We start from the raw sequence: 27,408 nt of genomic DNA on the forward strand, positions 1-27,408 counted from the left end.
GGACCGCTAGGTAGGCGTGACGTAATCATCGTCATGGGAGAGTGTGTGCGGAGGCTCTGAGAGGACGAATGCGTACCTCACTTTTTTTTTTTATGACCGCGAGGACAGGTGCCCGAACCTGTGCAATCCGCTTGCACTTGGACTTGGACCATAGTGCGGCCCAGTGGAAAAAAAAAGGTTGAGAACCACTATAACATATATAGTTACAAATTAAACGTTTCTAAATATGTGATGTTGTTTATCTTGATCGAACTACATTGCTTCAACGTAGTGGTTAACAATGACTAGGCTACATGTTTTAAAATGTATTACTGTAAGAAAGTACACACTGACCTAACCGACATCAATTTATAAAACAAGATTATTTAGAATTATAATTTCACAACTCTCTTGATTGAATGTGTAAACGATAAAATGTGTAAACTCAGACTTTTATGAAATAAACAAAACTCTTACCCGTGCTTCCCGTTCTTCATTCGCCATGCTGGATTACTGATGTAAAGGCTTACTTTCCATTCTAATTAGAGCACGACCGATATATCGGCCGGCCGATATTATCGGCCGATATAAGCTAATTGCATTTAAATCAACATCGGCATTTATAACAGCCGATGAAACATGAGAAACAGAGTCTCATGCTTCACTCATGTTATGAGTGTTGCATAGTGTGCCCACCAGAGGGAGCTCTGCAGCTCCAGAGTTAACAACAGCGCCAGAAGTCCACTACAGAAGAAAGCGATCAGCCAAGGAGATGAAGGAGATGTAACTTACTGTTTTGACGGTGAGTCTGTCGTTCGTCATGTGAAATGATTGTAGATTTAGTTCATACCCTGTATATAAAAACTGTGTGGTAGTTCTAGCTAACGGTCCTATCATTATCACTTCTAAATATTCTGTAACATCACTTACAGCCGCTAATGCATTGCTATATTAGATTAGCCACAAAGCTAATACCATGTTTATCAGTGGAAGAGCGCGAACGGTAATAGGAGGTCAAACTATAACGTTAGCGTTTAACTTAATTCTTATTCAATTGCGGTGTGTTTCCCACATAATGACCACGTAATTGGGCCTTTCACACAGGACGTGGTATGCACGGCGCTTGCCGCTGGGTTCAGCGTTGCCCTTCAGATACAACGCGATTTGCGCTGCGCTATGGCGTAGGCGGGGTTTTAAAAACGTTTAGCGGGAGCTCTTTCATAGTCTGTTCCTCCTCCTTTCGGTCAGCAACAAACATGTATCTGTCCCGTTGTAAGAAGCGAGCGATAGCGCTAGTCCTGCTGATGAGAATTAAGAGAGAAGCAAGGAAGAAGAGGCTACCCTCAGGTCCAGAGAACAATTTGGTGAATTCAGGCTGGTTATGTTACTCTAACGCTAATAGCTTCCTTTTTAGCAGGCCCCTTAAATGCTTGCTATTAACTTGTTTGAAGGTGGTTCTTCTCAAAATTGACAGCGGTGTGTTCATGACACTAACGTTAACCATTCACTTTGGAATGGTTCAACTTCGAATTGATTCCGTAATCTTCCGGTAATAGTAGGCAAGACGATGTTCTGTGAGAGCAAATATAGTGTAGTTACAGTAACTACAGTAGGTGCGTCAGAAATAATTAAACCAGAGGGGACATGTAAATAAATGTGAGCTGAACAAGCGCTTTTTTTTTTTACATATTGTTTCAAAGCAGCTTTACAGACATAACAGGAAAATGTTGAAATAATATTGTTAAATATAAGTAGGTAATACCTATTGCTTGACAAATAAAAAATATATATATTTCTCATTTTTGCCTATGTAGGAGATCCCAGTTTATTATTATTATAATTCTAATGATGACATGAGTAATGATACATGGTGATATTATTAATACACATGCTTATTCTTTCTCTGTCTCTCTTTCTGCCTACAGATGGCTGAAAAAGGTGAATGCTGTAGCAGCAAAGTGTGGGACTACTTCTGCAAATACTTTAACTTTAGTATTATAATTTATTTACAGTACACACACAGACTGTTAAAACCAGCTTCAACTGGAAGAAAGTAAAAGTGTTAAATGTTTAAAACCAGACTGTTTTTTGATCATTAAAACATATTTACTTTTGATGTGCAATTGTTTAGTCATTGAGACTGTAATCTAAGGCTTTTTTTTTTTTAACATAGTCCATTCTGGAAAATGGTTTATACAGCCCACATACATAGAACAGGCAGATATTTTGCTATTGAATGTTGTGTAAGTGCAGTTTATAGGAAATGGGTCTAATATCCAGATTATTTTTAAAATCAAAATATCGGCTTATAAATCGACTCTTTTCGAGTTAATATCGGCATCGGCCCCCAAAAATCCATATCGGTCGGGCTCTAATTCTAATTAATCCATATTGTGCAAAAGGTGCGCAGAATCGTGTTCCTTGAATGCACTCAGTGGCTTATGATATGATTGGTTGAATGGTAAGCTCGCATCTGATTGGCTAAAGAGTACGACAGACCCACGTGGGAAGAGAGCTCTGCCAGGAAAGTCTCAAAAACACACACACACACACAAATCCGAGTGGATCCGTAGTAAATGACGATTCGTACATTCAATCACTCGTACATTTTAAACATTCAAAGGTTTTTGTGCACAGTTGTATATCTACAAATTGTTTTTTGCATTTGTGAAACGTATTTTATAAATATATAATTTTATTTTGCGCATGTGAATTGCTTTTTGTGAATATATATTTTTTTCACGCACGTGAATTTTTTTTGTGTGTACATGAATTAGGTTTCATGCATGTGAAATTGTCTACACATGTGTGAATCGTGTTTTTTGCGTGAATTATATTTGAGACTAATCTGCTTCCATAGAAGAAGGCCCTACCTGAACTAGATATTGGAAATATGAGTTGCTGACCTTATTTTCTCGTTTCTGTGAAATGGGCCAGTAGCCACGTGGCTCCGCAGGTGTACGTGATGTTTTGTTGGAGATGAACTCTAGAGGATTCTCTAGGGGATTCCATGCAAGTACCTTCACATAAACATTTGCTGGCACTATGGATCTGTACTAAACTAAATACTAATGGAAAGCACATACAGTCAGCGGTTTCATCAGTGGGCGAGTTAAGCAATGTGTTCCTCTTGTTCCTTTATAACAGTTTTGAATACTTCAAGCTCTCCTTGATGATACAGATTTCTATTCATCTCCATTCTCTCTATATTTGTTTACTTCATCTGTTTCAGTATGCGAGCAATTCATAAAATTAATCCTGATTAGTGGTCGACCGATATCTTGCCAAGGCCAATATATTGGATATGTCATTTTTCAAATATCGGCATGAGCTGAATAGTTTTTCTATTTGGCCAATGTGTTCAAAGGCCTTTTATTTTGACTGTGCTGATAACTGCAGAACCTGAGCGCACACAGAGCTCATATTCTCCCTCTTTATTGTTTGCTGTCGCCATTTAACAGTTCTGTCTAATGCGGATAGAAGTCTGTCTATTAATCACAGAACTCTTAAACAAAGGACTTAAAAGGTATATAAAAGTATTATAATGATTGATTTTATATTAATAGTATAAGAAAAGCAAACATTATAATACTTTCGTTTACAGACAGCATACAGCAAATACGCATTTATATCATTTAAACAAATCTTTGAATGTCTAATAAATACTTAATTTCACAAACCCTGCAGACTTAAGCGAATCAAGCTGTGAGATCTTGTGATCGCGTGTACTGACGGTCGGTCCGTGCAAATCTAATGCGGATAGAAGGAGAGTTCAGATTGACTGGAGATGCACGATCGACAAACTTTAAACTCGTGATTTCAAACTATACTGTGCTTTATCCATTCGCCCACTGTTATATTAGTGTCATTTTCACTGTGTGCTGTATGTTACCTTCAGTACCCTCACTAGTGAAGCGGCTGAGGTTTGAAGCTAGATTTGTGGGTAGGTAAAAATATAATTTTCCTGTATTTTAGTTTTTACTTGACTGCGATGGTTGAAATTAGGGTCCTTTTCATTTAAGTCATTTCAGAGCAAATAGCTATTGTAAAAAGTGCTTACTATATTTATCAAACAAGACTGAGATGTATATAAATGGAGCACTTTTACAAGGAGCTCATATAATAACAACTTAACATTCCGAACTAAGAATATTCCACCTAGTGCTTGCTTATTGAGAACGTTGTAGGTGGGTTCACATAAATGCCTGGAAATTATGGAATTTCTCATGGAAAGTAGGACCGTACATATGGATTGAGCTAAACATGTTAATGCAGCCACACTTTGATTTGCCCTGGGCTGATTTCGTCTCAGTTGGGGTTATTGATTCAGACAAATGTTGACATGCTCCTAATTGCATGTTTGACATTATAAGCCTTCCATCAAATCACCTAGACTCTTAACGTAGCTTTGAGAAGCCTTTCAAAGAGGGAGAGATGACGCAGCAAAAAAAATAAAAAATCCAGAAGAATTATGTGAGAGGGGGCGAGTGGTTGCAGGCTGAGATTTGTAGGTAAATCCATTATAGTGGAGCATTACCATAGACATTAGATGTCTCTAATGCAATGCAGAGTGTTATTGTTGTTTACTTTCATTAGCGAGGCCCTTTGCTCTCATGTCCCTCGCAAGGAGCCATTAGTGCCCACACTTTTCCAGTTCACGCACGTCCCCGCACATCAAAAATGCACACATCAGCACTTAGTAATGCTTTACTGTAATTACAGCTCTTATCCTCCGATACAATGACACTAGTGTCCGTCGCATATATCTTTTAAGCTAATGAAGCACTATAATGCAAAATAGTGGCTAAATATTAAGTAATGCATTGAAATGAATGTTAAGACAGCATAGGTTAGCAGATATTTTGTCGGTCTTCCACACTCAGCCTCACTGTCACCTGGCGAACGTTTCCAGGCCGTATATAACAATGAGTGAACCAGTCTGAGATAACCCGTGTCACCCCAGCATATCACTCTGTGTCACTGTATCCACCTGACCTCTTTTCCTTACAATCCCCTCCTGCTCTCTCTTTAGTCTGGTGTGCTTCATTGATTCACAGGACCTAAAAATCTTCTGTCTCCACCCTTATTCTTCTTTATTTGTGTTTGGCATCAGATTATGTTTCTTTGTGGCTTGTGTTATATGATGAGTCTCTTGTGCTTTCTCCCACACTCTGCCAACTTAATGGCTCTTAACTACACGCATACTAAAGAAAATAATATTGTTGAAACGCATTCTTTTAATACCAGTTTAGTCGCATTTATTACGAAGCACTCTGGGAATGATTTCTGAATAACCTACACGCAGTTCTGAAAAAAAAGCTAGTAATTCTAGTTAAGTCACGCAGTCCAATTACGTATGGTAAATACTCTAAGTTCATTACAAGTCGAACACGAATGGATGTAATGATTTGCGGTCAAACCAACGTTTATTCAAAAACTACTGATTCCGTATACGGTTCATTAGAATGATCTAAACCAATGAATCTTGAGTCTTTCTGACGGTATGACTTCCTGACTTGTTATCTGCATGTTTGTTTTTACGTTTTCTGTCAGCAAAGTCAATGCAATTGAAAGACGTATATGTCTGTTTATTATCTTTTGTTTTATTTCACAGCCTCCGGCTCTTTTAACCCATCACATTTGATTTAGACTGCAAGCTTATAATGTATGAATATAATTTCCTTTGCTTTGGTGCTGTAGATTTAGCAGCGGTGCAGAAACACAGGCCCAGCGGCATTATGTAAGCTGATGTTGAGATGCTCGATGTTTTTCATTTGCAGTAGATTGTTTGCCTCATCAAAGAAGCTGTGAGCAGTGTAAAAGTCTGTGATTATTGTCCGTGCAGTCAAATCCCCATTTTGTCCTCTGACTAGAAGATTTATAACAGAACTAGGTGTGGAATGGTTCCACTTTTTCACCGTTCGGTTTGTTTCGGGTTTTAGAGTCACTGTTTCAGTACGGTTCAGTATGTGCTATGTTTATGGAAAAAATATACTTTCCAAAAAAAAAAAATACAAATAAGAATATTCGATCTAACTACAAGCAACAGCCCAAATAAATACAACAGAGTAAAGATACAAATAAAATAAATAGTAATTTTTCTAAAGTCTAGCTTTAAAAAAGTATATATATAATTTCTGTACCTGAAGTAAAAAACACAGTTTAAAATAAGTTTGTTTTAATATATTTAAACAATTCTTATGAAAAATGTGAAATTTTCAGTCTTGTCACTAGTGGTGGGCGATACCAAATACATAAAGGGGCAGTACGATACTTTTTACTTAAAAAAAAAAACATTTGTGTAGGGGAGTGCAGTAGGTCTATGCCTAAATAATTCACCTCAGAAATAATGACAATGTTTTTTATTAATGTATTGAAGTCCACAAAATTATTAGTTATTAGGCACTGTAGAATGAATTCTTTACAGCCTTTTAAAATAAAATAAAAAAAAAGAATAAAAAAAATCTCTCCCTTTTTTCTGGTTTTAAAAGCAAATGAAATAAAGTGCACACAATTATTACTGAAGAACAAACAAAGAACATATACCTGTGCAATTACATTCCCTGAGCCCCCCTTCTGGACTTCAATGTGCTATCAGCTTCGCTCACTCTGTTCGCTGCTCCTCGGCGCGTTGTGTCAGTGAGTCACGTGACGACACGACAACGAATCACAGCAGAGCAGCAGGAGGGGGAGTAGCAAAGTGGGCCAGGATGTGAAAGCAGCGTTTGCTCAGGATTGTAGAGGTAGAAGACACGAGCAAAGTATAATGAACGTAGATGAGAGATATTTAAATTAAAATATCGATTCAATTAAAATTGTATCGATCCGATACCAATACCAGTGTTGGCATCGATACTATCGATATTTAGATCGATCTGCCCACCCCTACTTGTCACATGATCCTTCATACATTTGTGTGTGTGTGTATATATAATATATATATATAATATTTTTTTATGTGATGGTGGTCTGGTACAAAAACATTTATTTTCAAGGAAAAGCTATTAAATGCCTTTGTCACTTTTTTTTTAAATGCAAGGTTTTGCTAAATGTTTGTATAATTTTAATTTTAAATAATTTTTTTTAAGAAATTAAAAGTTCAGGATCAGTAAAATTAAACATCCATGGATGTGTGTGTGTGTGTGTGTGTGTGTGTGTGTGTGTGTGTGTGTGTGTGTGTGTGTAAAATTATACTGGCAGTATAAACTATACATATTTATTTATATTAACAATTTATATAAGTTGAACATTTTATAAAACATTCAATAAAAATAAAATATAGACTGGCTCCTAATAAAAATTAAAAAAAGGAGAAAAAAGCAATTAAAGTTACTCTTTACTGATATATTTCAATGTTTGCCTGCAGGGAAGAAGAGGAGAGCCTTCGTGACAAGATCCGTGCAGATCATGAGCGTGCACTGCAGGAAGCCAAGGAAAAGCTCCGCAAATCCAAAGAGGAGCTGAAGGCAGAGATCCAGACAGAGAAGACCAAGGTAGCCGAGGACCTGAAGAAGAAAGATGGACCCAAACCATTGCCTCCTGTACCTATGCCCAAACTGGTAGGGGTCAGTGACGGTGACCCAGGGGATCCTGACACCAAGGAAAAGAGGGACAAAATCAGAGAGGTGAGAGGAATGTGTGTGTGTGTGTGTGTGTGTGTTTATATTAAACTTGCAAACACACTCTACCTTCTAATGTTTGCTACTTCTGCAGATGTATTTTCTCGCGGTAGTGCTTCGGTTGGAGATGAACAGAAATGGTTTTTGTATTGTTTGTTTTTAAATTGAAAAGTTTTGGTCCATTTAATCTGTTGCATATTTAATCAAACCAGGCTCTCCACAGGTATAATTATCAGCTTTTTACAATGGGTTGCAATCTTTGATGATAATAATTTCTAGAGAGTTATAGCCACTGGCTGATTTATTTAGAATGGTTTTACAGATTTCCACTGATGTAATGCAGAGTTTGATTTTCACTCTTCCTGATGTACCACAAAATTTGTCTTACTGTGTGAGATCTGTTCCTAAATGAACAGATGTCTATTGGAGTTGGAAAATGTCTATTAGAGTTGTTTGCTAAGGCAGGCATTACTGTTTTTTACTGACACAGATAATATTTAAAGCTACTTGACTTTTAATATTGATCAAGTTTAATGTGTTTTAGTTTGCGGTGACACTTTAAGACCTCTTACATAAAGCTCAACAGCCTGTGGGCTGGGGATGATGAGTCAGCACTGCTTGCAGCAAATGCCATTATTTTCACTTTTCAAATAGCTGCTTCTCTCTAATGAGCCCATAAACCTGGAAATAAATGTTTTTCTTTTGTTTAGTACTTTTTGTCCCCACATAAGTGTGTGTGATTGGTAATGATGGTTATGTTCCAGGAGTAATTGGTGTGAACTAGGGATGGGCGATATATATCCCATGTGATTGTCACATGTATTTTGTCAGTAAAGCCGGTTCCCTGATTAGCGGTAAATCGCCGTAGATCACTGACAAGCTACGCAATATCGCGTTCATTATACCAGATGAATCGCCTTCGATAATGAACGCAATATTGCGTAGCTTGTCAGTGATCTATGACACTGTCTATTAAATGATACTCCATTTGAAAGCAGGTGATGGACATTTACCGCTAATCAGGGAACCGGCTTTACTGACGAAATGCGCGTGACAATCACATGCGATATATCGCCCATCCCTAGTGTGAACTGAGATAATTGTTGCAGTAGAGCTTTTCACCTCTCAGCTAAACTCTGCCTAATGTCTTGAGTAAATCCCAGGTTTAAGTCACTTTTAACACCATGTAGTTTTTAAAGAAACCAACCAATTTTAACCTGTTATCAAAAACTGCTCTGGTGTCATCCAAGCTGCTATCCTTCCTCCGTTCCTGATCAAAAACACAGTGCAATACTGTGATTGCTTGTTGATTAGTTAAACGAGCATTCAGTAGTTCTTTAGCTAGTATTAGCATCGCCCTGATTAAAGTCACTTGAATCGGCTAATCAAGGTCATCAGACTCACTAGAAACTTCCAGGCTTGTGTGTTGAAGTTGGCTGGAACTAAACTTTGTTGGCTCGTTGGCCCTCCAGGAGCAGGACTGGACACTCCTGCTGAACATTATAAAATGCTGCAGTGATGACGTATTTTTGTAGGCCAACCTGGAATTTTTTTCTATTGGCTGTTGGATTATTGCAGAAAATAAGCTCTGCGACCAACAAAAATGTATTTATCCTTGCACGTAGCCACATATAGGCACTTGTTAAAAACCACTAACCAATTTTCCTCGTTTGATTTAATTTTGCATAGTTGATTGTTATTTTCCAGTTTATTACTACTTTAAAACAATCTGTATTGTATAAAGTGCTTTAAGTAAAAGTGACATGACTAGTAGTAGTAAATATGCTAATAACTCAGAGATTACACCTGTAGTATGAAAAACATGACTACCTTTGAATAGTTACCGACCCAGGGTAATGTGGGAACATTATACTGTAATACATGGAACAAGGAACAAGATTGTTCACCCACGGTAAAGAATGAGTTGTGAAAAGTCCGTAATTAGCCGTAATGAGAGGTCTGCAGAGTGATGTGGATGAGGGAATACAGGGCATTGCCATCTGCTCTATCTGTGTGTTATGGGTTTTAGATTGGGAATATGGTATCTTTATGCACTGTGCTGGTTATAGAGGAGACATCTGCCATTCATCTACCACCTTTTCTTTTATTTTCTCTTCCTCACACTCGCATAGATGCATACATTTGTATGAATATCCTGCTGGATGAAATCCAGCATCCCAACATCTCTCAGCGGACTGCTCACAGTGGGGCCATCTGCTGCTTACTTTGGCGCCTTAACCCTCTTTTTACTCTGGGTGTGCGTGTCCTGTCTTCATTTAAATGCACTTTGTTACCTTGATGCACGTTACTCTCGCTTCCTAAACTCACCTTTTCCATAGCCTTCATTTTGCATCATTGGCCATTTTCTCTTCTTCCTCAGAGTGAGTGAGTAGCGCACTGGCTGCTGATGACACTTCTCGCAAAAAAACAGATTCTCTCGTTTCTGTCAGTGAATTATGATAAACTAGTCACTAGAAGTGTCCTGATGACCATTTATTTCCACACAGTTCTCATTGCTTGCTTTAAATGCTAGCAGCTGTGTTTGTGTTTGACTAAAGAGCTGTTACGGTTGAATCGCAGCTCAGTCCAGTATTAAAAGTATGTGTGATTCTAGGACAGTGCCTTGCTCATCACATTCGTGAATTTCTCTCATTTTTTTACTTTTATGCTCACCCACACATGCTCTAGTTCACAGCACAGTATTTAAATAATTACCTCATACAAAATGCTAATACAATTTCCCACGGATAATGCTTTTACAATAGTTTCACTTATTTAATGCTAACAAACTAGATTTACTTGACTGTTTCCTAACAAGAAGTGTCACTACATCATGGGATAAAAGGTATATTTTTCATGATGTAGTTGTCTTGACTAGCCAAAACAGCAGTTGATGGCTCCGTGATTATCTTAAGTTTGTTTTGTACAATATTAAAATGGTTTAGTTTGAGTTTGAATATAATTTCTGCATGACTTTAATATCCATAATTAAAGAAACAATGGATAATTTCCCTCAGTTGTTGAAAAGAACTTCAAACTGTGAACCCTGTGTAAATAAATAAGTGTATTAGATGGAAAAAAAAAATGTGTCAGTAAGTGTGTTTTGAATAATATTAAAATGATTACATTTTCATGAATTTGATTATGTACTTATCTGTTTTGTTAGAGAGAGAGAGAGAGAGAGAGAGAGAGAGAGACATCATTTGCAGAGAGAACCCACCCACACACTCTTCTTCTTGGCTGTAAATTGTGATCGATTTTGTAGCGTCTTGTAGCCATGTTGTATCTGATGTTGACAGATAAATTACTTATCAATATAATATTAGAGCATTGCATTTGGTTTGGACACAGTGTCACACAAAACTCTAACACTAGATTTACTACTCATAAAATGCTAATACACCAGATTTACTTCATGTGTACTACCCAGCAAACATGCCCCTTTGAGGCCCATGTGGCCCCACTTCGGGCAGAAAATCTAGCCAAATTAATTCCTATGTTATTGCACCAAAAGTGCTTTACCAGCATTCTTCAAAATATCATCTTTTGTGTACTGCAGAAGAAAATCAGGTATACAGGTTTGGATCAAATAATTACGGAATTTTGCAGGGTCATTTCACACAATCACGATTATTGTGCTCCAGCAGCCAACAAAGGCTGTTGCACAATTTGTTTTCAAATTCGTAATTGCTTTTAATTTTAACACACCTTCCAACCAAACAAAGGTGCAAAGTGTTTATAAGCGCAACGCTGCTTTGTGTACAGGAAACACTTTATCGTTGCTGTTCCATAAGCGCCACCTTCTGAGAGTGAATTTGCGTTCTCATTCAGCCTGTCTGCTGTTTTTCTTTCTTGCAGATGTTTTATGTAGCATAATTTCACAAAACATCTGAGCATTCTGTTTTCTTTGTTCATGATTAAAATGCAGACAATCGCCATAATCGTCTATCCCATAAAACAGACAATTTGCCATAATTGCAGTTATTTCTTAGACAATTAATTGTCAGACAAATTTCATTATCATGACAGCTCTAATTCAATTTGAATGTTTTAATTAAATTTCTATGATCAAATAGCATGTCTAGCAAATGGAAACTTTCAACTACTCATTTTTTTCTTTTACTGTAAATTATTAAAATGTGGTAATCCATATGAAGGCAAAACTATTTCATTCATTGTTTTAAATGTAATAATGAAAACTGAACAATTTTAAACCAAGTATTGCACAACAGAGGTCACCAGTTTAAATTAAAACATGAAGAAATTGTGTGATTATTTCTTAAGTTACAATAATTTTATTTATTATAATTTTAAGAAATACATTAGTAATGTGTACAATATTAATGTGTTTGTCACAATTTATTCAGTTGTTTTGGTCTTTCTTCACTTAATTTCTGGCAGTATTGTTGACTCGATTTCAAATACTTTTTGATCTGAACTGAGCTGGATAATGACATCACTGAATTAATAATGAACTGACTTGAGTGTTTGTTATTGTCCTCTTGCATTATTGACACTATTTTCCTGTTTAGTACTGTTAGTACTGCTGAATCATAGAACTCTTACCTTAAGGTTTGATCTACATGAACGGGGATCATCGAGGAAGTGTTTGTTTTTGATTGGTTTGGCTGTTCTCCTCAGGAGGAATGGGATCTGGAGTTTCTTTTAAAAACATAACTTGAACTGTCATTAGCTGCATGAGCTCCAATTTGTAATACGTCAGATCTCGTCTACTAGCTGCCAGGCCAATTATCTGGCGAATGTTGTGTTTGTGGCATATTGGTGTGAGAGACTGGAGCTCTGCGCTGCTCTGTTAATGCTATGCTGTTTTGTTGGCAGTGTGAGCGTTTACCCTGCAGCGTGCTGAGACCCGATGAGCATCAGAGGGCAGGTTCATGGCTGTGCATATGCACAGAAGATGAGATGGGGAGAAGGTGAAACTATACGCAGCAGTCAAGGTCACTGAGGGAATTATTGTGTCTGTATTTAAAAGTGTAATTGAAATCAACACAACACCGTAGGACACATGACACAGTAAAGTGCAAAATTACACAACCAATATAAATTATGAATTGCGTTGTTTTTAATTTGTATCATGTTTTGTTGTCATATTGTACTCTTATACTTTTACTTTAAGAGTATTTGATAGAATATAATAAATAGTAAGTCTGCATGGCTGCATCAGAAATGTTTCTGCTCCACGGCATGAACATGTTATGGGGAAGTCGTGGCCTAGTGGGTAGAGAGTTTAACTCCTAACCCTAGGGTTCTGGGTTTGAGTCTCGGGCGGCAAAACCACGACTGAGGTGCCCTCGAGCAAAGCACCGAACCCTTAACTGCTCCCCTGGCGCCGCAGAATAAATGGCTGCCCACTGCTCCGGGTGTGTGTTCACAGTGTGTGTGTGTTCACTGCTCTGTATGTGTGCACTTTGGATGGGTTAAATGCAAAGCACGAGTTCTGAGTATGGGTAACCATACTTGGCTGTATGTCACGTCACTTCACTTCATTGAAAATCAATTTACTAACACACACGCATTAAAAATCTTTATATTGTCTGATGTTCTATTAATGCATTTCAGTGACTGCATCTGTGGTCTCACAGTGGTTTACATCATGGACAGTTTGGCATTGTGATTAATATACAATGAAACAATAGAAAGCACTATGTCTTCATCTCTAAAAAATGAAAGTGGATTTCCTCAGTGCTGACTTATTTTCCATCAATTTTTATGAATTGAAACATGTTCACAGGATTGTGGGTGATTGAAAGACACAAAGAAAACACTTGATGCGTCCTTCAGACTACCCCAAATGAAGGATGTGAAAAGAAGGCTGCCTTCCAAGTATCCTTGAAGTTGAGAAGGCCTTCAACAGCACTTGATGATGTGGCAGCTGAAGTATGCAGCCTTATTAGGATATAGCCTTCCGATTGAGAAGCACCCTAGTAATCCTGAAGACCTGTATTTTCTGTTTCAAGTGTGTTCAATCAGGGTTGGAGTGGAACTCTACAGAACTGTTGCATTCAGACAGCAGGACCGGACAGTCTTCGACTATGCCATTTTGGTTTTAGGGCATTCAGAGTGCAATAGGAGCAGATCCTCATAATTTCACAACATCAGAGGCTGCATTACATGAGAAATCACCTGAACATCAGTGCATGTTATTCATAACACCTGAGACTTAGATCGAGCTCTTCTTAAAGCACAAAAACCAGATTCAGTTGAGTGAAGTCAAGGTGGAGCTAAAATGGGGACTTTGAACAGCAAATGAAGGGCCAATATATCTGAATTAGTTGAATGATGTATTATATTTGACATGTCACAAGGTAGTGCAGTAATGTCTGGGTGTGATGTTTAAAGGCTCTCTCCAAAACAGAACTATCCTGAGTTTTTCAGTGTCAGAATGCTCTTAAAATCAATTTATCATTTCGCCTGGCCTCTATTGCATCGTTGCATTTACTGTGCTGAGACTCTGTCTGATAGGATTCTGTCTGTGTGGACCGGTTATAGTGTCTTAACTTCAACCTGCAGCTCTTTGGAGAAATGGGAGTAGTCTAAATCAAGCGACAACCTCCCGCTCTCTCTCATGAAGCCCATACGGAAGTGACTTAAACTGTAATTCATCAACCGGCTGCTACAGGCTGGCTGCCAAAGGGAGTCAATCCCATAGACTTCCCATGTTAAAATGCCCAACTTTACAGCAGAAAAAAAACATGTTTACAGCCTAGTACTTAAAATTTGTTTGGTCTATATAGCTGTATATAACTGAGGGGGGTGGTAAAAAAAAAAAAAATTGAACTCATCTGTTTAAATTGTTAAGCCTTAACATTCTGCATAATTAAGGGTGTGGCCATTTGAGTGACAGGTGGATTGACGCTGCTGTCACCGCTGTCACGCTAGGTGGGCGTGGTTTCAGCAACCAGCTCCCGCCTTCTTGCCCATTTTCGATTATCCGGGATGATAGCGGCCGCCTCCGCCCACTTTTGGCTTCAAAAACGCTCTTCGGAAACCTATGGGTGACGTCACAGACATTACGTCCATGTTTTTATACAGTCTATGGTCTAAATCGATCACTGGGATTCAGGACATCACCAGGGGCAACTGGTAATGGCAGCTCTGCTGCTTATACTTTCAGAGCGGCAATTCTTATTTGACCCCGCTGCTGACTTTTCACAGTTGCTTGTCTCTGTTGTTTACTGTAGAGCAAAGAATGATCTATGAATGAATTGTATGTGCCTGGTGGGGGTTAATGCTAATTAATGCAGCTCCCCCTTGAGGAAACAGTGGAGGGCATTTCCACATTCTTTGTGCGTGTGTTTGCTACAGGTTCTAAATGCTGTATTTAAGCACCACAGTAATTAGCTGATTACATGAAACTTCACTGTCCTCAGCAATGATGAGATTTTACATAAGGGAAAAACACACACACACACACACACACACACACACACACACACACACAAACACAGTAGTGACTGAAATTTTTTGTCCTTGAATCCCCCATTCTTAAAACCTAAGGTCTTCTACACCTCTCTCCATACCTTTTACGATGTGTGAGCACATTCACGTTTTTTTGTGTCATTTGATTGGAAAGTTGAAAGACCATGTATCGAATCAAAAGAAGTGATTATCAGCTGGTTCCAGTCAGTGCCTGATCATTTGGAACAAGGCTGATATAGCGTTTGTAAGCATTACTTGTACAACAGTGTACAAATAGATCTTCCTGCAGACTGGCCTTTATAACACATCATCTTTATTACAAATCCAAAACACTCTCTTATTAGTGAGTGTCATCCAAACACTGCGTTGTTGTTGTTGTTGTTTTCTTTTATGACTCATGGCAACCAGCAGTATGCTGCCACCTACTACGTTGGTGGTGCTGGGTCATTCACAATAGTATCATATGTTTAGTATTAAAGGAGTCATGACCCACAATTTTCACTTTTCCACGAGAATCAATGTATGTTATGATTGCCTAACGATTATACACTGGCCGGGAAGCCGATATTTAAAAGTGAAGCGTTTGTTTACCTCAGGGTTTGTAAAATAGCCCACGTGCACGCGCACTCAAATACGAGATTTTGATTTCTTCCCCGTCTTGACGTCAAGACGGGGCAGGATATACCATATATGGACACCGAAGCAGGAAGCTCGCCCTTCCCCTCTCCCCCTCATATTCAGTCGAGAAAGACGCTGGAACTAGTGCACACGTGAGTTGTGCTGAGAAGTTAAACTGAGAGAGAGCGTGGCGTTCACAGACACCAGAATGAACGACTTCACAGTAACGTTCATCAGGCAGTAATGCGGTACGTTCAGTTCAGTCCAAAACATGATCCAGTTCATGAATTATCGTTCAATGAACACGCGTCCAGGCACAACTCTGGCGGGAGTATTAGCTTCGAGGTATGGGGAATGGCTGCTAACGTACTTTGCAAAAAACAAATGACTGAGATCATCATGAATTCGGTTATTGTTTATTTATTGCCTAACGCTTACATGAGGCCCCGTCTAGTTTGTGTGTGTGCGTGCTCACGTCTTATATTTGTGTGTGTGTGCTGTGCTCACGTCTCATATGAGTAACTTTATGTGCGTAGATAGTTCATATACATGTATGTGTGACTAGTACTTAGTATATATGCAAGCGTGTTTCATATGTGTGCGTGAATGAAGTTTGATTTAAGCCCTAAACGGCGCCTCATACTTATACACTGGCCGGGAAGCTGGTCGCGTTCATTCACAACTTGCGCCATGATGTCAGTTTGTAATGATATGCTAAAGCGTTACCTGCTGTGTCAACCCCCCTCCTTCCTGCAACCAATCAACGTGCCCCTCATTTGCATTATTATAATGACCGTCCACGACAGCCAAAATATCGAATCAGATCTCGCGAGACAATAATGCCTACAGAGATAAGGGTCTGAGGAGCTCTGTTTATTTTTTTTCCACTTTTCTTTTTTAGAAGGGCCTGAAAGACTACAATACAGCAGTAGGTATCCAAGGTAATACGAGGGTATGACTCCTTTAAAGTGTTTATTTTTTTCAATTCCATGGTTATCAATATTGGCATATCGTGACATATCCCTAGTTTGGATCAGGGTTTTTTGCAACCATATTTAAACTCAAAGCATTTAAGTTTGCTCGCCTCTCTTGTGAACTCTGACAAATCCCTAAGGAGTGTGCAGGCCCCAGGTTGAGAACAACTGGTTCTAATCATGGTTGATGAATTTCTTTCTTCTATGGAACACAAGATATTTTGAAAACCGCTGGGGTCCAAACATTGGACACCATTGACTTTTATTAATGTTAATGTTTCACAGAAGTCGTCATACATGAGGGTGAGCAAGGGATTTTCAACAGAATTTTCCTTTCAACTAATGTTACTACCTGTTTCAGGCAGATTAGTTTACTCGTCTTTTTTAATTTTAGTAGTTGGCGCTTTCTTCACCTAAACCTGTAGTGTGAGTAGTTGTCTAAGAGTGAGCTCTTCCATGCTGAAACGATTGATTCTCCCACTCTTCTCTTTCTACCAGATATTTGTTTGCCTTGTCTCTTGTTTCCTTTCTTTTCCCTTTGTTCCCCTTGTTTTCTAATTTTTCTTTCTTTCTTTGGATGCATATTGTAGGCTTTCTTTTGTCTCGCTCATTCTCTCACTCTCTACCCTTTGCTCCAGAGTTGGCTTTGTCTTTGCTCTAGGAATCCTTCCAGACAGTATGATGTGCTCTAAAAGGAACTCCCTCTCACGCTTCAATCCCAGCACATAGTGGAAAAACCATCAGCAAATCCCTTGTAACATGCCCAGGTGCTTTTGCTGCTCCCTGGAAAATCATGCACTTCAAAAATAAAAGGCCAATGATAATGAGAAGAAAAATCATATTAGAGCGCCTGGAAGCAGCAAACAGTTTCAAGAAAGGTGAAGGGGCCCTCAGAAAAGAGGGTGATGCATTGTAGCCACTTACAGATTTTGAGAACATGCATTCTAATTTGTCTTAGTGCTGTTTACACAACAACGTTCCCAAAACCGAGAAACTTTTTATGTGTTTTGCCTGTTTACATGTCAATGGCATTTTGGGAACCGAAAACACATATTTTAGAAAACGCCACAGTTATTGTTTCCCTGTAAACACCCAAAACGGGAATCTTTGAAAACGGTGACACCATGCATTTGCATAGTATGTGTTGGGTACCGCATTTTTCGGACTATAAGGCTACGTTCACACTGCAGGGCTTAATGCTCAATTCCGATTTTTTAATATACAGATATTTTTTTTCAAGGCCGTTCACATTTCCAATTAAATGCGATCTTTTGTGATCTCCTGTGTGAACGTGAAATGACCCAGAAGTGACCCGCATGCGCAGAAGAGTACTCAACGCTCAATGACGTCACTCGTTGTTTGCGGAAGTAGCTAACGTTAAACATGAATGTCAACAACAGTGTAGTCAACAGCGGAGCTCTTTTTGCAATATTAAAGTTATTTTCCCAACGGAGCCAGCACAATTACAATCTTCTCATTTTAAGAAGAAAATCAAAAAGAAGGAGGAGAGCAAGGTTTTTGGCCATGGCGTTTTGTGGAGCAGTGTTAGCCACGTCGGTACAGAGAAACGTGTGGGTGCGGAGTCGCAGCCAGGAGTGGTGGGATACTGATGTAAGTGGCTTCATTAATACATATTTCATCAGTTTATCTTCTTGTTCCCGCCTACTTCAACGCAGACGTATGACGTTTGTAGCATATCAATGACGTACGGGTCGGATACATGTGGCCTGGGCGTTCAGACGGAGGTCGCATTTCAAAAGATCGGATACGTATCGGATTCAGGACCACATACCCAAGTGGCCTGGGTCACATTTGAAAAGATCGGATCTGTGTCGTTCAGACTGTCATGAAAAGATCAGATACAGGTCGCATAGGGGCAAAAAAATCGGAATTGGGTCGTTTCAGCCTGCAGTGTGAACGTAGCCTAAGTCGCACCTGAGCATCAGTCCAAAAATACGTCATGACGAGGGGGAAAAAATATATAAGTCGCACTGGACTATAAGTCGCATTTATTTAGAACCAAGAACCAAGAGAAAACATTACCGTCTACAGCTGCGACAGCTACGCGGCTGTAGACGGTAATGTTTTCTCTTGGTTCATGTCTCTTAGTTCATTTCTCTTGGTTCATGTCAAATTAATTTTGATAAATAAGTCGCACCTGACTATAAGTCGCAGGACCAGCCAAACTACTAAAAAAGTGCGACTTATAGTCCGGAAAATACGGTATGTAGACATGTGCAGTACGTGTGGATTTTAAAGGCAAGCGCGAACAAACATACACAACAATGGCGGAGTACGTGGTACTTATGTTGCTGCTCAAGAGTTTGCTAACAATTCTTCAGAAAAGTGTGGATTTACTTTGCTAATATTACAACCAACAGCAGAGACGCATCATATACAACATTTAATCGTCACTTTCCTACAGAAAATGTTTACAAACAAGGTGACAGCACCAAATACTGGCCTGGGATATGTAATTTTTTTAGGCTGTAAAGTTTTAGGCTGTTTTCGTGGATATGCGTAAATAATTTTTTTTACGTTGTCTTGTATACGTGAAAGTTTTTAAGAATCCAAGGGAAAATCTTTTCTGTTTTTGACTACATTGTGTGAACTTAGCCTTACACTCTCACTTTCATGGACTCTGAAGACACAACCAATCCACCCACAGCACTGATCACTGTTCAAACAAGTGTGCTGGCAGCCAAATGGTAATTGAAATGAACAATGGGCCTGCCTCATCACTCAAGCGTTTGAGCAGAAAGCACCTACAAGGCTCATCTGTCGCTCTCTTTGTTCTCTCTACATTGCACTGTTCGATTGATGGGAGGGTGGAGATGATCGTATTTGTCTGCTCTGGAATTGATATGAACACGACTGCCGATCCATAGGGACCGATCCAGTAAGTCAATTTGTTGCTTTGTGTGGATTCACCGAATACTGAATAAACAGAGAAAATTACAGAACCACTTGATGAATACAGATTAAAAAAAATAAAACTTAATATCAGAAAATTACATTGCACAGTGCCCCTAAATGAGGAAGACATGAGAAGAAATTAACAGTTTGAATGGTGTTGTACAAATGAGCTTGGTGTTGAGAACCACTTGCCTTTTGTCAAAATGTTCTATTTTGAATCCAAACCATGTCACTTAAATGCTTCATGCAGATCTGTTTTAATGTTTGGCTTTATTTGTTAATTTAGGGGTTTTGCATGAGTTTTTTTCCTTGCACTGGGAATCTGCACGAGTGTGTTGGCATGGTTTTTGGAAGGGCTACTGAAACGGGTGCTCATTTAGGACTTTAAGAATAAAAGCGCTTTCAGACTCAGCGATACGGTGCTGCCTTCATTTACAGGAACCTCATTTTTCAGGAACCTGATGATCTAGAGTCTTTCAGCACTGCATGTAAGACACTTAATGAACCCATGGAGGAATACTGTGGAATAATGAATGAAGGGTAATAATGCCTTTCGAATTTACATACAACTCAATTGCTGTCTTTTCATATTATTATTATTATTATTTTATTTTTATTTTTTTGCTCTTTCTCTCTTGTCACTCTTTTGTGTGTTTGTGTTTTCTCTGAGGAGGAAAGAAAGATAATTATTGCTAAAAAATCATTGTAATTTGTAAAAAATAAATAAAAATTCTTGAACCATGCTGCTTGGTCTTTTGTTTTCATTTCTGAAAAAGTACAATGACATTTTTGAATCTTAATTTACCCAAATTATATAGTTGTATTTTATGCATAATAAAATTATTTGAAAAGGGCACTTTAAAGTAATAGTTCACTCAAAAACTATTATTTACTCAATCAAACCCTTATGCTGTTTTTTATTCTTCTGTGGAACTCAAAAGGAGGCAGCTTTTTTTATATTAACATTATATTGACAGCTGATTTCCATACATGAAGGTGTTCCACCATAAAGGTGGTCCACATCATGTATTCGGAACTCGGATCAGTAAATGAATCATTCTGTTGGTCCAGTTCTTTTCTATGAACTGATCGATTTGATTCACAAATCAGATCGATTTGATTCACAAATCAGACTGATTTTGTTTGGAGTTCAGCACACTAATTCAGGGCTTGCTGGAGGGAAAGTTTAATGGTTTAAACACAATAGAGCATATTAGTCATATAGACTACTTTTATGATGCTTTATGGTGTTTTTTTTTCTCTCTAGATTCACAGACATGATTGTTTTGAATTGTTGTTCGGAAAAGAGCTAAATTTAAATTTTTTTTCAGTTTTGTTTCACAAAAAAATTACCGCATACAAGTTTTGAATGACATTAGAGTAAGTTAATAATGACAGAATTTTGATTTTCACAGAATTAGCACAAGAAAAATGAAGAAACATTCCCCTCAGGCCACTTGTGACCGTCTAAACTTGTTCAGCTCTCATGCGTTTGCGTCCCTATAGACACATGTGGTAGTTTAAAGCATGGGCTTAATTTAACCACCAGTTTAAGTTCTCTTCGTGTTGGATAGGCTCTGCTCTTAATGCTTCACAAGGCCTGTACTTAGTCAAAACTGTTAATTGACAGGCGACCCTGAACAGCCCTTGAATAAAACATGAGATAGGTTGGAAGTTACGCATGATCAAGTGGGAATTTAAAGGAAAGGGAAAGAGAAATCTGAAGACTCATAGCTCTCCAACTGCTTACAGTTCATATTTTAGGCTTCTTGCTAATCATAAGGCTTTAATTTGTCTACCCAAAATGGGCTTAACAATCAGTCTAATCAGCCGCCAACCTTCAGTTCATTGGAATCCTAGAGGAAAGACTGCATTGTGGTAAATCATAATCTTTTGTGCGCACAGTGTGTCATGCAAAGATTGAAAGCCGAGAACAAAATGAAATTATTGACTTCTTTTCATTGCCTTGGCTCCCTCTTTGGTTTCTGTGGAGGAAAATCATGACTTGTGCTTCGGATAGCAGCCTACAACATCAAAGGCCTTTGTGCATCCACGTGTTATTCTACCCTGTTAAAATGCATTGTACATTATCAGACCAAACTGCTTTTTTGATTTTCATGTTGCAACATTTTGCATCGAACAACAGAGTTGTTTCTGGATGAGGTTTTTAAAAGGTTTTTCATTGAAGGTTTCTTGAAGGCAGGCAGCTGTAGATGAACCAATCAGTACGATGCGGCTGTGTCAGTGTTCAAATAATGCAGGTACTCCCCATACTTTTTGATATTTATGGCTAGGGCTAACTTCCTGTAATTTCTGTTTTCTAGATGATGAAACATGCATGGGACAGCTACAGGCAATACGGCTGGGGCCACAACGAGCTCAAACCCATCGCCAAGAAAGGACATTCCACCAATATCTTCGGTAAGTAAGTGATGGAGTCTCATTTACATATAAATGACTGCTCCTGCGGGATGATTCGGTTCAGGGTGGTAAGGACAGACACACACAATCCCATCTACATCCATTTTTGTGTGCTATCTTCAACTTGCACCCTCGAAAGATGAGGCTAAAGAGCTAAAGAAGATTCCACTACTGGGACTGAACTTAATCTGTGTGTGCACATGCAAGCGTGCCTGAACAAAGAAATCACAATTGATCCTGTTTGCATCTTACTTTGCTGCTGTATGTGCAGGGAAAGAGAATAGTAATAAAATAAAATAAAATAAATGTCCATCACCTGCTTTCAAATGGAGCGGCACTTAATATACAGAGTAGTAGTTCGCTGACAAGCTACGCAATATCGCGTTCATAACCGCATGCGATTCATCTGCGATTATGACATGGTATTGTGTAGCTTGTCACCGAACTACGGCTCTGTGTAGTAAGTGCCGCTTCATTTGAAAGCAGGTGATGGATATTTGGTACTAATAACATAACCAGCTTTAATGACGAGACACGCATGACAATTTGCTTGCGATTAATCGTGCAGCCCTAGCACCAATGGACTCCCTGCAGTGAATGGGTGCCATCAGAATAAGAGTCCAAGCAACTGATAAAAACATCACAGTAATTCACTTGACTCCAGTCCATCAATGTCTTGTCAGGTGAAAAGCTGCTTGTTTGTAATAAATTTATGGTTGGGACGTTTTAAACTTCACAAGTCCTCAATTCATAATATTCCTTTCCCCAGTGAAAAAGTGGTCTCATCTGGATCAGGAGAGAAATATGCACAGATCAAGCACTGTTTATAAGCAAAAACAGCCCAAAACAGTTCTTTTGGAATTATTCAATAAATGCTCTCTTTTTAAATGAGCCAATCAATTTTTGCACCACAAGTCCCATCCTTCATTATTTCCATCTGAATATTCTCAAAACCTTTCTACTCGAATCTCATCACATTACTGCACTTTAATGTGTTGTGAATGCCGTTTCATTTTGTCTTTAAATATTTAGCTGTGCAAATTTACCTCAAGCAGTTTTCCTCATAAATCTGCCAAAATTTAGGTCAAGGTTTTATTTGTTCTTTCTTTGAGGTAGCAGTAAGACACACATAAAGCAGTTCTGTGGTTTAAATAAAATGAGAGGGAGCTTTTGAAGAGCAAAGATGTGAGAAGGGAGAGACCGTGTGGAAGAACAAGGGAGATGTGTGAGACTCAGGCTGTAGTGCTATGTGTCGAAGTGTCTTTCACTCTTCACTTTCATATTTAATAAGCCTTTCTCTTTTTATACCGAACATGTGGAATGAACTCCTCAGCCATACATGTATCGATCACTCTGTTTGATTGTACTTTAATGTGTTTTTGATAGAGGCTGGTGGAACACACTGCTGGATGACTTTGCTCGTCTTTTCCAGAGGTTTCACTCTCAGACACCCTGAACACACAGTGTGCTTTGCTCCATCTGAAGTTCTGTCTTCAAGTAAAGAGAAACACCACTTCTCTATTCAAAAACACTGTTTGTGTGAGCTGTGTGACACTCACACCATTGGTTGAGCCAGTGTTGCTGTGTCTGGCTGCTGGTTGGGATGCTAAAGCAAACACAGTACTTATTAAACTATGATATGAGAAAGTATTTTAACATTCAAAAATGATGCACTTTTTGTTATGATTTATAAGATCTCTTATAGATATATGACAGATCATTTAATGTGTGCACAATGAAATGTAATTTATATTATATAATATTTAAATATAAATAGCTATATAAATAGTTAAGGTTTCTTTTCTTGTTCACGCTAGCCAAAGAGAAAAATCAGCTTTTCAGTCTTTTGTGAGTGACGTTCCCATTATTATGCATAATCTGCTAAACCCCTCCTTTCTGTGAGCCTGCTCTGCTCTGATTGGTCTATGGCAGGGTTGTGAAACTCAATTCCTGGAGGCCCAGAGGCCTGCAGAGTTTAGATTCAACCCTAATTAACCACACCTGATCCAACTAATTAAGTCCTTCAGCCTAATTTGAAAGCTACATGGTATGTATGTTGGAGCAGGGTTAGAACAAAACTCTGCAGGGCTCTGGCCCTCCAGGAATTGAGTTTGACACCCCTGGTCTACGGCATACAACATGTGCCGGAAACAATACGCCTATTTCAATAGTAATTTTGAACTCTATAGAAAACAGAAACATCTATTATTTATCATACTTACAGGTTGTGATTCAGTGGAATAGCTGGTTCAAATAAACAGGAGACTGATCCATCTTTCAGCAGCAAGCATTTTGTGAATCCCATGTTGAACTCCCAGAGATTAGAGAAGTAGTCGTCAGAAGAATGATGTGTTTGTGGGGGGGATTCAAATTGTTCGCAACCAGCCAATGTAGTGTTCTAAAATTAAATGCATTTTGAAGGCTATTGAAAATAATGAATGTAAATACTTTAATTATTTACTAAAATTACAATAAATAAAAAAAGACTACATTTGAATTGATAAGAGGAATTTGCTTTTTACACGTCTGAGCATGGTAACATTATTAGGCCAAGTTTGATTTACCCCACAGGTGTGCCTTTACAGTCGCTGCTATTATAAAAATATACGTACTTGTAATCTTAAAATGCTGCATATGGCGGACTTAATGTCCTATAACAAGTATTTTAGCAAAACGTATACTGTATTTTAGTCAAAATTATTGTGCTTGTTTTTTATTGTGCACTGTCTGTTTGGCACGCATGTATGTGGCAGTGCTTATTCCCTTAAATCTGTAAGCTAAGGCTTGGCCACTCCTGACAGGAAAATGAAAATATTTGCATGACTTTCTAACATGTACAGATGGAGAGAAATGCCAATTATGTACTGAGGAAAATGTGTCAAATGCATTAAATAGTACAAATATCTGTCAGAGCATCTGACTGGGCAAGCTGCCTTAAACGATGCATTAAATGATTTTAATGCACAACGTGGAGGCCAAGATTTAATGCCTCCAGGTATAAAATTTCTTCTCAACTACCATTTTCTTCTTATTTTTTAACTTAAAGTCTGCTTGAACCGGAAGTTTGTGACTGATTTAACTTGCATATTTTGACAGACTTCCGAGAGAAACAGAATATTGAATGAGGAAAGCAGAAGGCGTGATTTGTTTGTTTTTCTACCGCAAACTGATTGGATGTAGTAAAGTAGGCGTTTTATTTAGAACATGCTGTCAATTCTCACAGTGCACTGGGTTGGAGGGGTGTGCTTAGGCTCATGTCTTAGGTCAGACTGACGTCACCACAGAAGGTCCGTCGTTTTAGAGGGGAGGAACATTCTCAGATTTGTATTAAATTTTATGAAAGCAAACTATTTTTTTTTTGTGGATTGCCTTGAATGGATGAATTGTTCGCCACAAAAATAGCAATATGCGCTAAAAAATTTGTCAATTTTGATTTTGTGTATTATTTTATATTCCTAAAAAATATTCTTAAGAATATGCTTAACTTTTTTCTTACGATTGTTCTTGTCAAATTCTTGAAAATATTCTTGACTTGTCTTAAATCCCAAACAGTAAGAATTATTTAATGAATTTATTGGGTTATTTCAACTTAAGCATGTTTAAGCATTACAACAACACTAGCTACATATAACACATAATAGGACTAAGGGATGTGCACAAGTTTTCTGAAGTGACAGTGACAGCAATGACTGATATGTAAACATTGGTCATGACTAGCCTATGTGTGACGCTACTTTTTACTGACTTCAAAACTCTAAAATGAGTCAGGGAGATTTAATTGAACATTTTTAATTTTAGTTTATTAATACGACATAGGCTTTGGTAGTATTCAGTGGACATGAATGTGCAGGATGCGTTTGCTGTAGAAGTGCGGACACACATACCATAAGCATTCACTCAGATGAGAGCACAAAAACACAGCACAAAAATACATTTCAATGAAACATTTCACTGCACCTCGAGACAGGCTTTTTAAAAAAGTAACTGTTCAAAATCTTGGCGCATTAAAACGTGAAGTCGAGCTCCAGTCAAACTCACGATGAAAATAATGTTATTATTGTAATTGAGAACATTCTTACGACCTTTATTGAAATTTATGTTAAGAAATTTCTTAACTAACTTCTTAAGAAGATTTTACTTTGGGATACTCCACCCCAAAATGAACATTTTGTCATTAATCACTTACCCACATGTCATTCCAAACCCATAAAAGCTTTCATCTTCAGAAAACAATTTAAGATATTTTGGATGAAAACCGGGAGGCTTGTGACTGACTGTCCCATTGATTGCCCAAGTAAATTGCACTGTTAAGGTCCAGTAAAGGATGAAAGACATCGCCAGAATAGTCCATTTGACATCATTGGTTCAACGTCACTTTGTGAAGAGAGGAGAATACTTTTTGTTAGTGAAGAAAACAAAAATAATTACTTTATTCAACAATTAGTCTCCTCTGTGTTCCCTGCATCACATAGCGCCATTTAGGAAAACATCCACTGAAGAAAGCTGAATTTTGACCGTTTTAGCCTGGGCACAGCCCTCCAGACCCGCAGCTTGGAGACGGGCCATTGTGTTCTCCGTCATCCTGACGTCCAGTGTTGTTGCCATAGCAACAGCAGGGCTAGAATTCGTATGCTGGCTGATAAGACGCAGAGCATCCAGACTACTGAGTCTTTAATCAGCTCTCTGGTTAATCAATACCAACCAGCCTGCACGTAATCAGCTGAGGATGCTCGACATTAGTCTGATACTCAGACTATTGTCCATAACTCTGTCATTTTTGCTCCTCATTTCTGTTCCTAGGTATAAAAGGGCACAATGTATGATGAGTACTGGTATAAAATAGGAGCCCAGTGGTTCTCCCTGACTGGTCGAAAGAGACAGGGCTTAATCCTTGTTCATACTTTTGATTTTGCCCACTAGCAGGTGGCCCTGCCACTAGATGCCCTAATGATAATGTTTTTTGGACAAAGAATCAGTTTTCTAGCCACAAACAATTGATCATTTTACAGGGTGAAGCATTTGCAAGTTCCTCCACGATTCCACAGAATTTTTTTCTTCTGCATGTAGCACAAAAAGACTTTGTTTGTGATTGAGATGCCATTTTCAAGCAGCAAACATTGTAGATTAAATGACCTTCTGAACTTTAACCTGAACCTGGTATCTTATATACATGCACAAGGTAAAATATTAAAACGTAATAGCTCTTATTTTTTGTAGAAATGTTATGTGAACTCAATACAATTGTGTGATAAATTTGTGTTTGTAGGAGCCACATACTGAATTCATTATGTGGAGGTGATGAGGAATGAAAAAGAGAGGAGGAAAACAGCTGGCTAAGGGAGTTGTCAAGACAAGGGATTGCAGTGAGAGAATATTGCCTCAATCAGCTGGTGCTTTTTACTTCTCCATTCATTTTTGGTATTTATGACCTTGTTTGCGTA

At 38.4% G+C, this 27,408-nt stretch overlaps 1 protein-coding gene across 2 annotated transcripts in view; it reads left to right on the plus strand.

Moving 5' to 3' along the window:
- Window positions 1-27,408, plus strand: part of LOC132152822 (mannosyl-oligosaccharide 1,2-alpha-mannosidase IB-like) — an 89,938-nt gene that overhangs the window by 11,469 nt on the left and 51,061 nt on the right. For both annotated transcript variants that reach the window (XM_059561722.1, XM_059561720.1), the window contains 2 exons: window positions 7,346-7,604; window positions 21,871-21,967. In XM_059561722.1, the coding sequence (XP_059417705.1) occupies window positions 7,346-7,604; window positions 21,871-21,967 (356 nt within the window). The remainder of the gene's footprint in view (window positions 1-7,345; window positions 7,605-21,870; window positions 21,968-27,408) is intronic.

The sequence above is a fragment of the Carassius carassius genome, chromosome 11 (assembly GCF_963082965.1).
Source record: "Carassius carassius chromosome 11, fCarCar2.1, whole genome shotgun sequence".
Taxonomy (NCBI): Eukaryota; Metazoa; Chordata; class Actinopteri; order Cypriniformes; family Cyprinidae; genus Carassius; species Carassius carassius.